This window comes from Cryptotermes secundus, unplaced genomic scaffold (assembly GCF_002891405.2).
Source record: "Cryptotermes secundus unplaced genomic scaffold, Csec_1.0 scaffold1379, whole genome shotgun sequence".
Lineage (NCBI taxonomy): Eukaryota > Metazoa > Arthropoda > Insecta > Blattodea > Kalotermitidae > Cryptotermes > Cryptotermes secundus.
This window is the reverse complement of record NW_019718634.1, coordinates 1-18067: the sequence shown is the minus strand read 5'-3', so window position 1 is coordinate 18067 and position 18067 is coordinate 1. Positions and strand designations below refer to the sequence as shown.

At 41.3% G+C, this 18067-nt stretch overlaps 1 protein-coding gene and 1 non-coding gene across 4 annotated transcripts in view; both read right to left on the bottom strand.

Annotated features, from left to right (window-relative positions):
• Positions 1-17225, bottom strand: part of LOC111863588 (zinc transporter ZIP11) — a gene marked incomplete at its 5' end in the record, with an annotated part of 65047 nt that extends 47822 nt beyond the window's left edge. For all 3 annotated transcript variants that reach the window (XM_023850048.2, XM_023850056.2, XM_033751203.1), the window contains 4 exon segments: positions 11884-11953; positions 13661-13846; positions 16282-16383; positions 16991-17225. In XM_023850048.2, coding sequence (XP_023705816.2) covers positions 11884-11953; positions 13661-13846; positions 16282-16383; positions 16991-17225 — 593 coding nt within the window.
• Positions 3466-3538, bottom strand: Trnaa-agc. The gene has a single exon. It is a non-coding gene; the product is annotated as a tRNA-Ala (tRNA).
• Positions 17226-18067: the final 842 nt, after the last annotated feature.

Below are 18067 nucleotides of genomic sequence, written 5' to 3'. Positions count from 1 at the left end.
AACTTACCGCCATGTTGTCCGAAAAGTCGGTGCTGCCAACCGTAGACATTCGTAAAAAAAAAGACAGCTTAACGTTATGGTTCTCTCTTGTTGGCGGTGAGTTCTAGGGTTAGGTTTAGGGTCTTTTTTTTTTCACAAACACACATCTAAAGTTGGCAGTGCTGAAGTGACGGACAATATAAAGGTAAATTTTAAAGTTATTTGACTCACACGTTAACATGTGGATGCGTTTGCTTCCTGCTTTCTTGGCTTACTTCTAGACCTTGATAAAAGAGGCAGTACATTCCTCCGAAACGTCGGTATACTTGTAGCAGATTACAGGGCGTCACTTCCCATAAGAAGACAATCTTCAGAAATAGGTGGTTAACAGCACGTACATTTGTTGGCTCATCCAAATGCAGTTAATTTTTAACAAACAATTAAACTTGGCACTAACTTCGGACGGTATAGTTCACTTGCGGACTACAGGCTACGGAGTTTTTTTGTTATACACAGTTCGAATGTGATAGACAGTCAAGAGTCCCAAGTACTAGAGCATCTTCAATACCTGATTTTCAGGCCAATTTCCTTCTTCAGGGAAACAAGTTGGTTTATTTGATCACCATGTTGCCTGTACGTGTGTTTCCTGAACTTCAACTTATGAATTATTTGAGCGATTTCCATGAAACTTGGTACCAACATTATGCCACTGGGGTATATCCCAACGTCACATGTTTTAGTTTCCTCCACTCACTGACAACAATAATACGGAGATGCAAACTTGTGAGGTGGAAACGACGCCACCGCCATTAAATTTACGGTCGCGCAATGATATATGGTAACAGGTTTGTCTAAAACTAGGCGTATTTTATTAATCACAAAGTAACATGCCGGTCGAGCATAATGGTTTTCTGTTTCGGTTTGAAGGCGGGAACTAAAGAAACGTTAGAGTCGGTGGTGTGAAATGCACACCACAAACATAACTCGACAATTACAAACTGGTGTTAAACCCAGAGGATATGTCCGACAAATTCGATGTAGACAGAATCTATGCTTTCTAAAGAACTTCTTCACAAAAATAAAAATAACAGCAACAACAAGGGTGACAGATCTGCAGGACTAGAAATTTATGCAATAGGAACAGTAGGGTTTATGGCTTCTACTAAGAGTCAGGATAGCGACTGGCTACGGCTGACCGACCGAGGGGTCGGAGTTCGAGTCCCGGTGGGGCCAAGAATTTTCATTTCTCGATCTCGTCCAGACCGGCTCTGGGGCCCACCTAGCCTCAATGGGTACCNTGTTCCCGGTCTCGGCCAGACCGGCTCTGGGGCCCGCCTAACCTCAAGGGGTACCGGGGGGGGGGGTCTTTCGCCGGCGGGTAAAGTGGCTAGGGCGTGAAGCTGATCACTCACCTCCAACTAGTGCCGAAACCAAGAAAACGTGGGTCTATACGTCCACTCCCCCATAAGTCTTCATGGCGTAATGATTAATTTGTTAAACACGGGGACGTTACCTTTTTTAGCTTTTACTTAGAACCACTAGTCTGAGACGTGCAAGTAGGCTACTTACACAACTTCTATACGTATATAATATTGGGGTTAAGGCACTACGCTACAAGCCTGAAGGTCGCTTGTTCGATTCCCGATGAGGTAACTGACCTAATTCTTCCAGTTGCACTATGGCCCTGGGGTCGACTCGGCCTCTAACAGAAATGAGTACCAGGAATCTTCCTGGGGGATAAAGGGCAGCTGGTGTAAGGCTGACAATCTCACCACAATCTGTGAGCCGACCGTCTAGAAAATGTGGGAACCTCGACGTCTCACAACCCTATGGGCCTCCACGGCCTGCTACAGCGATAGCTTTACTTTTTACCTTAACTTGAATAATGTTGCTATCGTACGTTTGTATGTATGAAGATTAGGGCATGGAGATGAAAAATGAGGTTATGTATCCCCTAAAACACGCTACAAAGCAGAAGAGATTGGATAACACGAACAGGGAAGACAAACAGACAGACGGAGGTCGATGATTTATAAATTAAATGCACCAGTGCAAGCGGATGATAGTCATTATGGGAGGAATTTGCAACGCTGACTCCTCCCTATGTCACAACCACGCGCAAAACTGAAGCCATTTTAGTTTCGTAAGGGGGTGGGAGGGAAGAGAGGGAAACAATTGTGCCCGTACATTGTTGCCATATACAGAAATCAAGAAAAAATGATCAATAAAGATTCGCGGCTGCCTTTATTTAAAGAACCTTTCCGTTGCTGCCGCGGAAACGTTTAATTTCTATTGTTCAAGAATCCCCCACCCCAAAAAAGAAGTTCATCTCAGCTAACAACAGATGGCAGGCCATATCCCTTTCACCGATATTCTTAAGTACCAATCAGATGGACATCACATCCAGGGTGTAGACGAACCATCTCGTGCGTGACATGGAAAGGGTTAAAATGTAGCGTAAGCAGAGATTTTAAAATACGCCAGTCCTTTACTTCTCTAGACCTATTAACGCTAGTGGGGTGGGAGTAAGTCCCTTGTACTGCGGCCACTTCTGGCCTATTGTGCCAGCCCCAGGTGATGGGTGAGGGTGATTGTGGAGCAATTGGTGGAATGTCAATTGGTTTAAAAAAGTAAAGCTATCCCTTTAACAGGCCGTGGAGGCCCGTAGGGTTGTGAGGTGTTGAGGCTCCCACATTTTCTAGACAATCGGCTCACAGATGGCGGTGAGGTTGTCAGTCTTACGCGCCGGCCGCCCTTTACCCCCAGGAAGATTCCTGGTATTCATTTCTGTTAGAGGCTGAGTCGACCCCAGGGATCATAGTGCGGCTGGAAGGATTAGGTCAATTGAAAAAATAAAAAATCCACTTCATCGGGACTCTAACCCGCGACCTTCCGGCTTGCAGCATAGTGCCTCAATCATATACGCTAACACGTGGACAGTATTAAGATGTGGGATTTGAGGTTTTCACAGTTCGTCGGTATCAAAATGGGAAGATTTAACTGGATTCATCTGGCTCAGGATAGGGGAAAATTGTGGGTTCATGCGAACACGGTAATGAATGTTGGGGGTTCTATAAAATACTGGGGTATGTCCTGAGTGTCTGAGGGACTGTTGGCTCTTCAAGGGGGACTCAGCTCCATGCTACATTCAAGAGCTAAGTAAATCAAAGTAAATTTCGAAGAGCAACAAATATAAGAGTACACAGACAAGTAATGAGTCATCTAATATATCATCGTCTGTATTGGCCTAAATTCAAAATAAAATAGAATACTAATTCTCATGCACAATATATAAATCTGAAATGACAGTATAAAAACAAAGAGGAAGATAATAACATACTTAGAAAACGAAATGGCTACTGAAATCATAATGAAAATAAATAGTAATTTAAAACATAAAAAAAAGAAAGAAAAATAAACTTGGAGGCGCCGGGTATCGAAAATAAATAGTAATTTAAAACATAAAAAAAGAAAGAAAAATAAACTTGGAGGCGCCGGGTATCGATCCCGGTACCTCTCGCATGCTAAGCGAGCGCTCTACCATCTGAGCTACGCCCCCTGCCTTAAAAGCTGACCTGCACAGTCGCTACTCTATGTCATTGATACACATTCAGTATCCCACTTTCTTTCAATCCCAACAAGCACGCGCGCACGCACATATACAGGGTGTTTCACGACTTGAGGGCATAACTGCAGCAGGTGATTTCCTAGGTCTTTGCGATCAAAAAAGTTCATATAAACATGTGTCCGATTTTGGACGGTTACGGAGTTATGACCGTTTTTTCATTCCCGTACACGCCCTCGTGTGAACCGCGTCTTTCATCTGACGGGTCGCTATTTTTAGCCAGCTACAGACAGAGCGTTCTCGTTATCTCGACACTTGAGAGGTACCTAAGGCGGGGTGGGTTGGTATGTCCGGCGCGGTTCACAACCGAGCGGCAGCCTGTGTTGCGGCCGGCGGTGGCATTTTCGAAAATCAGCTTTAAACACCAATAAATTCAAATTAAAGGTAATTTCATGAAGTTAACTTTACATTCATACTTTAAATATATCATGTATTATGCTGGTTTATTATTTGTTCCGTCTATTGTCAGTAATCGTTACCTTCTGTTCTGAGTTTAAAACGGTCATAACTCCGTAACCGTCCAAAATCGGACATATGTTTATATGAACTCTTTTGACCACAAAGACCTAGGAAATCATCTCCTGCAGTTATGCCCTAAAGTCGTGAAACACCCTGTACACACACACACACATACATACAGATGATCTCAATGTGAAGGGCAGTACACGACAAAACCCCACTAATTCAGGCTAATTTGGAGCAAGCCCTTGCCAAAATTTGTGAAAAGTCCGAATTATAAAAGAGCTAGTGAAAATATGTTCAGGGGAGTTATAATAAAAGGGATTTCACGTATCTTTTTAGGCAATACTTTGAAACTTAGATTACATATCACAAAATAAATTTACTTGTCATGTAAGAATGTAAGTTTTGAAGTCAGTCTTAAAAACATTGGCCTTGATATTGGTCGCTCATGGAGGCGATGTGACCGCCAAGGTCGTAGTGTCCCCTTCCGCCTAGAAAACACTTGTCCCAATTAGTACGGTTTCACTGTACATAAAGTCCATGACCTTGTTACCTCGAATGCAATAAAAAAACCGCCAACAGTGACGACAATCCTGCAATTAATAAGTTGTATGAAGTTTTTATTCCGCGAAAATTGACCGCAAGAAGGTTGTAATTATCAGTGTGTATTGACATATTTAGCTGATCATGGTGGCCGTGCAATCTGAGGCATGGACTGTCTTGTCACTCGGACGCTGTTTGTGTTGTCCTATGTGTAGGTAGCGGCCTTGCGACCGGCTGATCCCCCGTCCAAGGAGTCCTACCGCCTGTGTAAAAAAAAATTACGAAAGTGAAGACGAGGTAAGGCCCAACAAAGGGCTGTAGATCCAGTGACGATAGAATAAATATTCACAACGCAATACGAGGTGCATAACTGGGAAAACTAAATTATTAAGTGTTGTTACAATTTTATGAAATTTTTTTATTAGGCAGTGTTGCGCGTTTAGATCCCAAATTAATGAGGAAGATGTAACGTTGTTTATTATAATAATGAAGTTTATCTGTCGTCGCTTGAAAACCGAACTGCAGAATTGTCAAATCCAATGACATCATGAACCGAACCCGCGACCTCCCGGCTTGTAGCACAGTACGAGCTGCAACATTTAAATGTGTGCCACGCTACAACCGGAAACTGTCCCGGACTCATCCGCTACAGCCAATTCTCTGCCATTTGCTCATTGAGAAACGTAGCAGCAACACAAAAGCCCCTCCTACACACACAGCTCCATTGAGCAAACAGAACGGCGAGGGCAGGAAACAGCTGATGTGATAAAAACAGTTGAATCTTCACTCATGTGTCTTTTTTTCGCTCCCTGATATCCACAACACGTGTTTAGCTTACTACATTCATTTTATGGGGACATGGGAATACCCGTTCTTCGCCCGGGAAATTGTATAGTCGCTACGAAATAACGCTCAGATGAAGAAACGGAAGTTGAGTCATGTAATTAAAAAAAAAAACGGTACGTGAATATTGCACATACTGACTTATATGTGTTATGTTTAGGATACTCTAACCTTAAAAATACCGTCGCGGTATATGGGTGACTATAAGACGGGGTTTGGATAGGTGAATGGATTTATTGACCACTTACATGCCGTAACTACAAATAACTATAACACTATCGCTGTTTCCACACTTTTCAGTTCAATGTTAAACACATTGGTGTCCTCAGTCTATTACGATCTTCACTAACCGTTTCCTGGCAACGGATTTTAACATAATAATTACACCAGCCTCACTGTAACTGCAACATACATAAAGTCTTCTCTTCACATCTGAACTGCCAACTGAACCCACTCTTTCGGTTCCTCAATTATCAATTCAGCTCAAGTCAAAGTCAAAGTCACACTGCGACTGACGGTCGGTCGGTCGGCCGGTCGGTCAGTCGGTCGGTCAGTCTTGGTGTCGAGCCCCATCTTGGACTCTTGACCAGATATTTATTACTGTTTGACAATCACGGCTTTCTTATTGTGGGGCGCCCTCTCTGACGAGAGGACGGTCTGTCTTTTGTCAGAGTCATTGTCTGCAGTAGTTAGTCATTTGTCATAATGTAAAAGATATTTACATTTTACACGTTAAACATGATAATACATAAATGTATTAAATATATACAGGGTCTCTGTCAGTTCAGGCTCAGTGTAGCATATTTTGCCCTATTTCTATGAGCTTCCGCCACAACGGAAATCTACTCGTATACTTCACCGCCGCCAAGTTTAAGCCTCTTTCTATGTCGCGCTTCGCCTTGTCCAGTATTGCGAACATTTTCGTTATCATGATTTTATATGAAGACAGTACTGAATGGGTCAAACGGTATTACAGTTGATAATGGATTGGAAACGCTGTGGACGTGCCCAATGAGACCTCCGACATAGCGATTTTGCTTTCCACCGTATGTTAGAAATAAAATATGACTTTCTAATGACATAACGACCTGGCATTAATGATAAGGCGCCCCAAAAGACGTTTCTGACAGACAGCATCCCGGTATTTTCCTAGAGCGACTGGAGAAAAACCACGAAGATCCTTTACCAGGATCAGTTCCTTAGCCAAGACTAAAACCTTCAGTTTCCTGAACAGGGCTAGGAGACAGACTGGACGGCGCAGTTCGGATGATGACGTATGCGGAAGGAAGGGAGGACGGACAGACATATGCCATCTCCGTATTACGTATTCAGGTACGAACTAATGCAAGCACTTCTCATGTAGGAACACCTGCTACTGCTGTTCTGAATACCGTAGGTGTTTAGCAAAGCGAGTGGAAAAAAACCAGGCTACTTTTATTTGTCAATTCAAATTATTTGTGGCGCTCCATCTGCTGGGGCTGTGTCGAAGTTACCGGGGATACCAGCAATGTTTTGTCCGGGGTCAGTCTCACAATACACGTACAATTCTATGACAAGATGCGAAAGGGGAGAACAGCTGAGCTACTGTATAAGTACTACTACCTGATGATGGCCAAAAAATGTCCTAATGTAGAAATTATTCTATACACAATATGGCACTAAAATAACAACATTAAGACTTTCTGCAAGTTGGATTTGGGGATCTCGTGTCGGTGAAAACAAAGATTATGGTCTTCTGCGTTTAAAGTCATGTAGTCCGAATAAATCTAGACGTTTCGGAGGCACATATCACCCCATTTTCTTCAGGGTTTATGAAGATGCAGGTGCAGCAGTTAGGGTGGCCAAATTTACTGAACATCACAGCCTTCGGCGGTTCGAGTGTCACAAGCAGACGTAGACCGGAAGGCGTAGTGTCCACGCATACGTTTTCCTTCTAGAACATTTACGTTTAATTCATTTGCAAATCAGGCAATAAGGTAATGCTTTTCCCCGCAGAAGAACCAACAGTTCGGCGAAGTCCACTGCCTGCATAGGATCGAAAGATGAGACTGATGAATAATGACTGGAAAAGGACGTGGAAGGAAGCGGCCGTGGCCTAATATAATGTATTGTACATTCATTTACCTGGTGGGACTGAGGAAAACCACAACAGCCGACGCTGACCTCCAACAAAATCAAGCGAAATATATTAAACTTCATGCAAATCCGGTATGAACTGCAGACACGCAGGATTTGAGGTTCGGCTTATTCGACCCTTAATATGGATGCGACATGTTTCTCCGAAACGTCAGTGGACTTTCAACGGAGTTACATCCCAGAAGATAGTTAACTCTTCCTGACCGCAGACATGCTCATGTTTTTGGTTGAGGTAGTAGTATGAGGTCAGATACGAAAGGAATGTCCGGCGCCTGGAGCCCCGAAACAACTGCTCACTGCCCTCTGGTCTGGTATAGAATTCCATTCCTCGTCCCTCGCCGACTGTACCACACGACGAGAAGCCCACCCGGCAAGCTTCATTCATGCAGACCTCCTACCATGCAAAAGGGCCACTGGGAAACAGTAGTCACTGCCATCTATCGGTTGATATCGTAACTACCTGAGAAATGCCGGCATCTACTTCTCTACCAGTGAGCGCACAGTGCAGACCACCTACGAGGCAACAAATGCCATTGTAAAACGGACTCCTCGCCATCTAGGTTCGCAAAATGTAACTACTACACACCGGTTCCATTCTATACGAATACATCACTGCACATCAACCTTAATCACATGTCTACAATATAAACTGGTAATGGATTTTTGGGGGATATTTTGCGGGGCTCAGAATTCTTTAAAAAATTTTGGCACATGGGTAAAAGTGGATGATCCAACTGCATCTTGACACGGCTGATCACCAGAAAGATCTCATTTTGCTCTTTGCTTAATGGCTTATGAAGTGCCTGTCTAAACTCTTTTCAGTGTTCGTCATGATCAGATAGTGGCATACTTGAAAGTAATTAGATCGTCTTGAACTGAAGCAATGGGTACAAAGCTACATCGGACATATCGTCCAATATATGGGCCCTTCACTGTTAAGACTGTCTTTTAAATGTCTGACATAACCTCTGTGGTGTGAGCTTTAATACTTCACTTGACAATAAATGTAAATACTAGGGCTGTTTTACCTCTTAAATGACACATAAATGTTACTGTACTGCAAGGAACAGTCCAATATTTTTACTTATTAAAACTGAAGCTCTAAAAACAAATTATGCTACACAAAACATTTCTTTCTATAATTCACAACTGAATGGTAATGAAGGCTTAGGAATATCAAAACAGATCACCAAATGCATTAAGCTCTATGTGTTACCATAATGATGAGACCACAGTGCATATAAATTACTATATCCATGAACCATATTATTATTGCATTATTGATGGTGTACTTGAATAATAAGATGGAAAGAAATTTTAATACATTTTATTTTAAACTAATATAACACCTGGTGAGAGGGCTGAGGTAGTGTAGGTGGTATATCGAATGGCTACGGGCTGGATGACCGAGGGGTTAGAGTTCAAGTCCCAGTTGGGTCAAGAATTTTCTCTGCTCCATGTTGACAAAACCGGCTCTGGGGCCCACCCAGCCTCATATTTCCCTGGGGGTAAAGCAGCTGGTGCGTGAAGCTGACCACTCACCTTCAGCTAGTGCTGAAGTGAAGAAAACTTGGGTCCATACATCTTCATGGCATAGTGCTTAATTAGTTAAGCACAAGAACAGCTTTACCTTTACCTTAACCTTAACACCTGCTGAGAATTAAATGAGAAATCTCATCATTCCTTATGCAAGCTTTCCTAGTCTTAAATTCCCCTGCTTTCTTCCATATTCCTTCCCAGCCCTACATGTTACTGAATGATATGTCGAGGTTGAAGTTTAATGCCATCACCTACTAATAACATACACAAGTAATAAATTATCTCCTCCTAGGGTGGCTGTATGGGGGTTGCTGGGGGAATAATTAAAAAGGGGAAGCACAATAGAGCTAAGGTCGCGGAACAAGGGCCGAGAAGGCCTACCCCTCATATATTCTATTCTATTCTATTCTATTCTATCTCCTCCTAACAGTATACTACACTTCACACACATGTACACCAAACTATTACAATATTAGTTAGTTATTGGAGAGGGTGGGTTTCCCCATGCACTTAGACCTGTATTGGTCCACTGTGCTTCCCTCTATGATTTCTACCAGTCTCTATATCCTACCGGTACTGGTGCTTACCATCAGTCCTGCCCAGTCAGCGAGACCGGCTCTACTAGCTGAGAGGTATATCTATAATGCTTCCCCCATCTACCAGAGGTATTAGAGACTGCTGTTGGGCGGGAAATGTCCGTAATTTGGCTCAGTGACCTCCTTTGGAGATATGAGGTTCTTTTACGTGCCGTAAAGCTACGACACGGGACCCACAGCGAAAAGTCCCTCCCAGAGGACTTGCTCCCTTAATTTTTCCGCCCTTAAAAATTCGACGACCTCCGCCGGGCATTTGAACCCGCGTACTATGAGTCATGAGGTGGGAACGTTACCTCTAGACTACGGAGGCCACTTACAATATTAGTAACAACAATGACACACCTCATGCTTACAAAACTTTTCTTTACATATGCAAAAGGATAATAATGGTTTAGCCAGTGGCATTAGAATTAAAATTTAAAGGATACAGAACTATGGGACAACCCACAACAAGATGTTTCAGTAAAGGACTGCAAGAGAGCAAGAGGAGAGGTAACAATTGGCAAGAAATAAAAAGCGGGAGGGTTGCAGGAAGAAAGATGAGATTGTAGACTCTGTGTCCTTTAACCCATACAAAACAGAAATAATGCCTGAAGGAGATGCTGAATATATGAGTACTATTCTAATACAAATAAACAAAGGCAGAGACTGTTCCCAACTTATGAATCCAAACGATTTCTTCTAAATCACAATATAAATTTCCCACAGACTTACTGAGAAAATTTCTAGGGCTGTGGAGGAAAAAAAAATATGGATCAAGCTTTATTACGCTATACATTAAGAGGAAATAAGTGTTATAAATTGTACAACAAACATTTTTAGCCTACTTTCCTTAGTTTTAAAAAATAAAAGTAGGCTTATGAGAACACCTTGCTGTCTGTGTGTCCCCTCCATCAACATCTGAATGCTTCTGCCAATCTATATGAAATCTGATACATATGTCATGACACCTGAGCCCACCTCAACAGCATAATTAATAAATATGTCCCATCAATAATACAAACATTACAGTCTCTCAAACTGCTGAGCACCGTTAAGGAGGAAGCAAAATGTCATGACACCTGGAAGCCAGAATAGTTGAGATAGAAGAGACAGCCGTTGTTGGGCAATGTCTCCATAAACATGTTCCTACAGAAATGGATACACATGCAACAATAAAAGAACTGCTGGATGCACTGTTTCTATTCATTCCTTGGTGACACCCTCCCTCAGTTTGTAGTGAAAGGAAAGCATGCAATCAGTTCTGGTCAGAACTTCTTGTCAAAGTTTAAATACAGTCAATAAATGAATGCCCACAATGCTGTATCTAGAGATTACTTATCCAAGTCTTTCACATGACCAACACCCTGTGAGGCTACATGCCAAGGACTTTGGAATTATGTCAATATGCACAATTGTATTTATTTAATAAATGATTTATATTTACCTGCAGTTAACCTAAAAATACAATAAAGGTGCGTACATAGCAGGTATTAAAGTTTTTAATCATCTTCCTCAAACAATAAAAAAGTTGGCTACTGATGAGAGAAGTTTTAAATCTGCATTGAAGAGGTTTTTATATCATCATTCTTTTTATTCTGTGAATGAATATTATCAACATAATTGGTCATGAGTGTGTAAATTTGTAATGCATTTAATTCAGTTAATTTAGGTAATCTAAATTAAACTGTATTAATTTTAAGTTTTACAGTAATGTTCTTTTTAAATTATGTTTATTAATTAAATTTTACTAAGTGTTTTTATTTTTTATTTTATTATTTATGTTAACTGACTAATGCATGTGATTTAATTATGTAACTCATGTAATTTATTATATGTATCTGGACACATCTATTCTCAAAGGGACTATTTCCACATCCTAGGTTTTTTACCTGTGTGGATATATGGAAAATAAAGGAAATGAATGAATGGCACATTAAATATCCAAATCACATGTACACATATTTCAAGCATCCAAGATGGTGACAACAGTGTGGATGAGAACGGACAAGTTGTATTGTATAAATTAACATCTGGTGCAAATCTTGAATAGCATGTGTGAGGTAAAAACATCAGATGTTGATTATGAGGTGTAAGTGTATAAACGTCACAAGTTTGGTTTACCGTAAGTTGGGAATGGCCTATAATAGAAACAATAATATGATAAGGAGAAAGTCCTACCTTGCATTTTCAAATGTTGCTGCTGGTGAGTTTCCAATAGCACCAAACCCAACCCCTACTGCAAGGCCCTCTGAAACCAAATGAGTACCAAAGGAAATCTTGGGATGTAAGAGATAGGACATATCATCTGATTGTTTCTGGAGGAACATACTGACTTTGACCCTGAAGATGGAGGCAGATATTCCTTGCAAATGCTGGTAAATATCTATCAGTCTACATGATGTCAATGAGTGGGTTTTTTCATGGCTAGTGGGGTGGGACTAAGTCCCTTTTACTGCGGCCACTTCTGGCCTATTGTACCAGCCCCAGATGATAGGTGAGGGTGATTGTGGAGCAATTGGTGGAATGAAGATTGGCAGGGGAAACTGAAGTACTCGGAGAAAACCTGCCCCAGAGCCACTTTGTCCACAACAAATCCCGCGAGACCAGACCCGGGATTGAACCCAGGCCGCCGTGTTGGGAAGCCAGCGACTAACCGTTTGAGCTATGGCATGGCCCAATGAGTAGGTTAGTACAGTGGTAGTGTTCTATTATTGTATTTGGGAGGTGTTTTGTTTATATATCTGGACTGAGGATTTTCATGGTTTTTTTTTAAGTACCTCCAGGCTGATTCTGGGACAGTACATTGATTAGGCCAGAACTGCACTGTTCCAAATCTTCATTCATTAATCATCTTATCATCAAGTGTTATAGAGTCCTCGTAAAAAAAACCTCCATGGCCTGTAGTCTGCAAGCGAACTATACCTACTGAGTGAAAGCCACTTGTCGGCAAAATTAGTGACAACTTTTGCATAGAGAGGGTGTTACGTGGTCAGCACAATGGATCCCCATGGCCGTTAATCTTCCTTTACTAGACTGCAGTTGCTATTTCCTTGAAATGGCTCCTCAGTTATCCTCACGAGGGTCAGTGGACCCTGTTGCAGACCCACTACTTCTCACAAAATGTGGTAGAGTCGGGAATCGATGACTAGACCACAGAGGCAGTCTCTGATATTCACAGTCTTGTTAAACAACCAACTAATTAAATGTCATCATATCCTAGAATTAGGCAATGAAATCTACTGGGACTAGCACAGATATGGAATACAAATCTGAACTTTCAAGAGCTGTGTCTACAGCCAAAATGTCAGATTATTAAATGCATAGTGTTTCCTGGAAAGGAAACAGATAAGCCGATGCAGGATTTTATGATCTCACACCGGTGGTTATGAACAGTTTTATCCTGTGGGATATAGCGCCGTGTAGTCCACTGAAAGTCAACTGACGTTTCGGATGAACTTATCACCTCCCCCTTCAAAGTTGAAAAATAACCTGAGCAAGAAACAAGCACAAAAGCAGGTTTCTTGCTCAGCTCACTCTTCAACCCTGAAGATGGAGGCAATATGTTCCTCCGAAACGTCGGTTGATTTCACTGGACCATATGGCGTTATATCCCAGACAATTACATGACGAACAATTCCCTCTTTTTATAGTGTCTAAAAGTTTATTCCCATTATCGGAAAACCTGAAGACTGGACACGTCCAATGCGCACAATGAAGACGTGCTCATTCAACATACTCACAGCCCATGGAACCCCCTGACAGTGTGGCTAAATCCTGAAAGCTAAAATTACACATTAGATATAGGCCACAGAAACTTCAGGACAAGAATCCCTACTGTAAGTCAATGCCAATCCAACAGGGGGCCATGACAGTGGACTGATCCACATGACCTGACTCATACAAATGAAGATAAGAAGGAAAATTCTCAGTTTCCAAGTCAAATCTTTACACTTACCTGGTATGTTATGTACAGTAATGGCAACAATTAGTAGAACTATCCTCTTCCACCGACTCTTGTTACGATGGTTAGTAGCTACTTCGTGACCGCCGTTCGCTGGATTGTAAAGTTCTTGATGTACTGAACTGTTTGCTGTTCTTCTTCTAGATACAGGATTTGAATTTGCTAGCACCTCACCAAATCCTTAAAAAAAATAAAAATCCAAATCTGAATATGATATATTCAACTTATGTTTATTTGAAAGAAATTAAGTTTTAATGGATGTGACACTGTATAGTCTAGCACAGGCATGTCCAACTTCAAACAGGTTGTGATCGACTTTTCAGTGTCAAAACTGCCAGTGATCTACCACCCCCTCCTATCGTCATACCTCGCTTTAAGCAAAAATGGTGGTAAAAATAACATGACACGTGTTTGTTGTAAAAGCAACTAGTAACTGGGCTGTGTCTCTGACGTCTGTAGATTCATCCAGTCGGAGGGAGAAAGCAACACAATTGGAAACATCTTTCAACAACTGTTCAGTTATGTTTCCACACATCATTTCTATTCGCTGCACAATGGTGTTTCTTGATAATTAAAAAGCTTGAATAGTAGCTATGATCTTCTTATTTTATATTGCAAGTGAATTTACATGCTTTTCACGTGTAATTTCCTTATAGGCCTTCGACCGGTCGATCGCAATCGACACGTTGGACATGCCTGGTCTAGTAGATTGTTATCAACCTGTTGCTTCCATCTTCAGGGCAGAAGGGTAAGCTCTATATGGCATATAGAGAGAGGGAGGATGGGACAGGGGCCTTGACAAAGACAAGAGGAGAAAGGTGAAGAGATTCAATGAGTACTGGCCTCTCTTGTCGTCACTACTTCATCTCCCACCCCACTCTCCCCTAGAAAGAAAGGGCCCTTCAAAGAATGACAGTTTCCTTACTGTTGTCATATGCAGAGTGTGGGTGACTACAGACGGGGTTTGGATTGGTGAATGGATTTATTTACCACTTGTACACATGACTCATAAGCACAAGTAATCACAATGCTATCATTGATCAACATACTTTACAGTAGCTGTTTCCTGGTAATGGATCTTAACAATGGAGATTCTCCAGCTTCTGTGCTCCTATCATTGCCCACTGGCTAATACTCCACATCTGAACTGAAGTCATTGCTTCAGCTGTCCTTGTTATAACATCTCGGCATGGACCGCAAAGAAAACACCATTCTTCTATTGTAGCGCAAGTATTTGTTGCCGCAACCAGAAAGGGCCATTGTTTATTTGCCTAGCAATGGCTCTACATGCTACACTCTGGTTCCCCCGATTTCCATCTACCTGCCATCAGTTCATTCAGAGCCATTACTTCATTAGTTCTGTTAATTTAAAATTACTGGGTGCCAGAGTTTGATTCCCTGGTCCTATGTTCCGCCATCCCGCTTACATTACTACTCCTATGGTAGAAAACTCACTTATTGTACTTTAACATTTTAATTAAGCATACTCTGTTCCAAATGTGATCATTCACTTATTCAATTGAGCTAGTCCTTCCAGCCGCACTATGGCCCTGGGGTCAACTCAGCCTCCAACAGAAATGAGTACCAGGGATCTTCCTGGGTGTAAAGGGTGGCCGGCACGCAAGGCAGACAACCTCGCCACCATCTGTGAGCTGATTGTCTAGAAAATCTGGGAGCCTCAACATCTCACAAACCTCTGGGCCTCCATGGCCTACTACAGGAATAGCTTTTACCTTTTTTTTTTATACCGTTGCCACCCCTATTTATTTCTGGTCATCTGAATTTACATCAACTTTACTTCTATTCTTCCTTACCATCCTCCCATTTCTGTTTATATTTAAGCATATATATCCTTATTTTGTTCCATTGCTCCTTATTCTTACACTGCACTATCCTCCTAATACTTAATTTCTGCATAAATACTCCTATGCCTTTCATTCAACACCTTGTCCCTCCAAATCTTTGTTCCTTCACACCTCAATAAGTGGCTCTCATGATGCTCTTTGCTACATGTGGGGCAAATCCCCTGTTCACTGTGACTACTCCTCTCTACTACCACTTCCCCTATATACAGTTCTGTTTATATACCGTGCCCGGAATGGCTGAGCCATAGCTCAAGCGGTTAGTCGCTGGCTTCCCACCGTGGCGGCCCAGGTTTGAACCCGTGTCTGGTCAAGTTGGATTTGTGGTGAACAAACTTGTGCTGGGGCAGGTTTTCTCCGAGTACTTCGGTTTCCCTTGCCAATCTTCATTCCACCAATTGCTCCACACTCACCCACACCTATCATCTGGGGCTGGTACAATAGGCCAGAAGTGGCCGCAGTACAAGGGACTTAGTCCCACACCACTAGCAATAAAAAAAACTGCTCTATCTAGGGACCAATATTCTTTACACAGTTCTCCTTATGCCTGTTGGTTAACGCAGGGACCCAGTTCTCACCCTCTGCTTACCTATATATGTACCATATTTTCTATACTCATTGCATTCTTCTACCCTGAAGACGGAGGCAGCAGGTTCCTCCAACTTTTTACTACACTATACATTGTAACATCTCAGAAGACACTAATCTTCAACATATATGTCACAATTAGTTATAAAATATTTTAAAACTTACCTTCAATTGTTGTTGTTTCTGTGGTTTGCATATGATGTGTGTCATAAAACAAAGGATTCCTGTCATCCTTTTCCTTACGAGACATGTCATCAGATGACAATGCTGTTAAAGAAAGTAAAGTAGATATTCAATTCATGTATGGGGTATAAGAGAACGCAGCAGTTTCTACTTCTAAGTCAACACACTGGGATAGCCAGTATAGCTCAGTCGGTATAGTGACTGGCTACAGGCTGGATGGCCGAGGGGTCAGGGTTTGAGTCCTGGTAGGGTGGAGAATATCCTCTTCTCCACATCTTCCAGACTGGCTCTGGGGTCTACTCAACTTCCTATCCAATGAGTATCAGGGCCTCTTTCCCTGGGGGTAAAGCGGCCAGGGCGTGAAGCTGACCACTCACCTCCAGCTTGTGCCAAGGTCAAGAAAATGTGGATCTATACATCCATTCCCCCATATAAATTCATGACATAGTGTTTAAATAGTTAAGGAAAGGGACAACTTTAACTTTGGCTTAAGGGGACACACCATGCAAACCAATCACACAAACCAACGGTTCTCAACCTTTGTGAGACCATGGCCTGGTAAATTCTTTTTTTTATAAGACGAGGGCCTGGTATAATTGATGCCAGGGCTTGGTGGTTGAGAAACACTGACAAAAACCCTATCTGTAAGGGAACAAATCACATAAACCATACTTATAAGTTAAACAATCACCTAAAATGAGGTTTGGTGAATGTACACCAAGTGATGAAATGAAGAAATCGGTCCCACAAACAAAAAGAGCCCCAATTAAAAATCCAAGAGCCACAGGAACAACAGCATATTGTCCATTTTGTCCATAAAGTTTTGAATCTTCAGCCATTTCTATTGCAGGAGCTAGAAGTGACCAATATGAAGCAGCCGCCATCACTCCTCCAGCAAATCCGAGACTTGTGTCAAGTAGTTTACGCTGAAATAAAAAACAGAGGCATGAGAGTCATATTGAGTTTTTCTATAGGTACAATACATACACCATATCATCTCACATAACCAATGCTCATACATAAATCTTTACAGGTGACATACAGTCTCTTGTCATTTACAGATGTTTTGAATCCCAGAAGGTGACCATCAGCCCATACATGCACTTGCTTTAGATAAACTAGGCTTACTGTATTATAATCATATTTACAGTATTAAAATGTTTTAAACCACAAGTACATAATTGTATAAAAAACTAAATCATATTGGTGTTTATCCATTTATTATTTTTAATTTACAAATCAATACATTTTAATTATTTGAACTTTGTAGCCACCATCACGTTCTTATGTAACTGTAATTTATTATCATAAACTTATGATATTATGCTGTAATGTTACAGTTGAATAAGTAAGCTTTGTAGATTGCAGCATAATCAGATTGTTGCCACAGTTGTTAACAGTGTTGATTACTAAAATAAGAACATATATTAAATCTTAATAAATATATTGCTAACATATTACAAATTATAGATAAAACAAATTAAGTTGACACTCTATGTGCTTCCTTTGCGTTTGATATTAAAACTAATGCAATTATATTGCAGTTAATGAACCACAGATCAACTTTTCAACAAACTTGCTATATTTATGAAATATTTCAATTACAATTGTACACAATGTTATAAAATCTATTGTAACATGGTAAACATGTTGCATATTTATCCATGTCCAAAACATTACACAAAATGAAAATGTCGATTAATGACTTGTATCCTCTCAATTGCTTCAGAGTTTAAGAACAAACCGTATCAAATGTATGCTGATACAT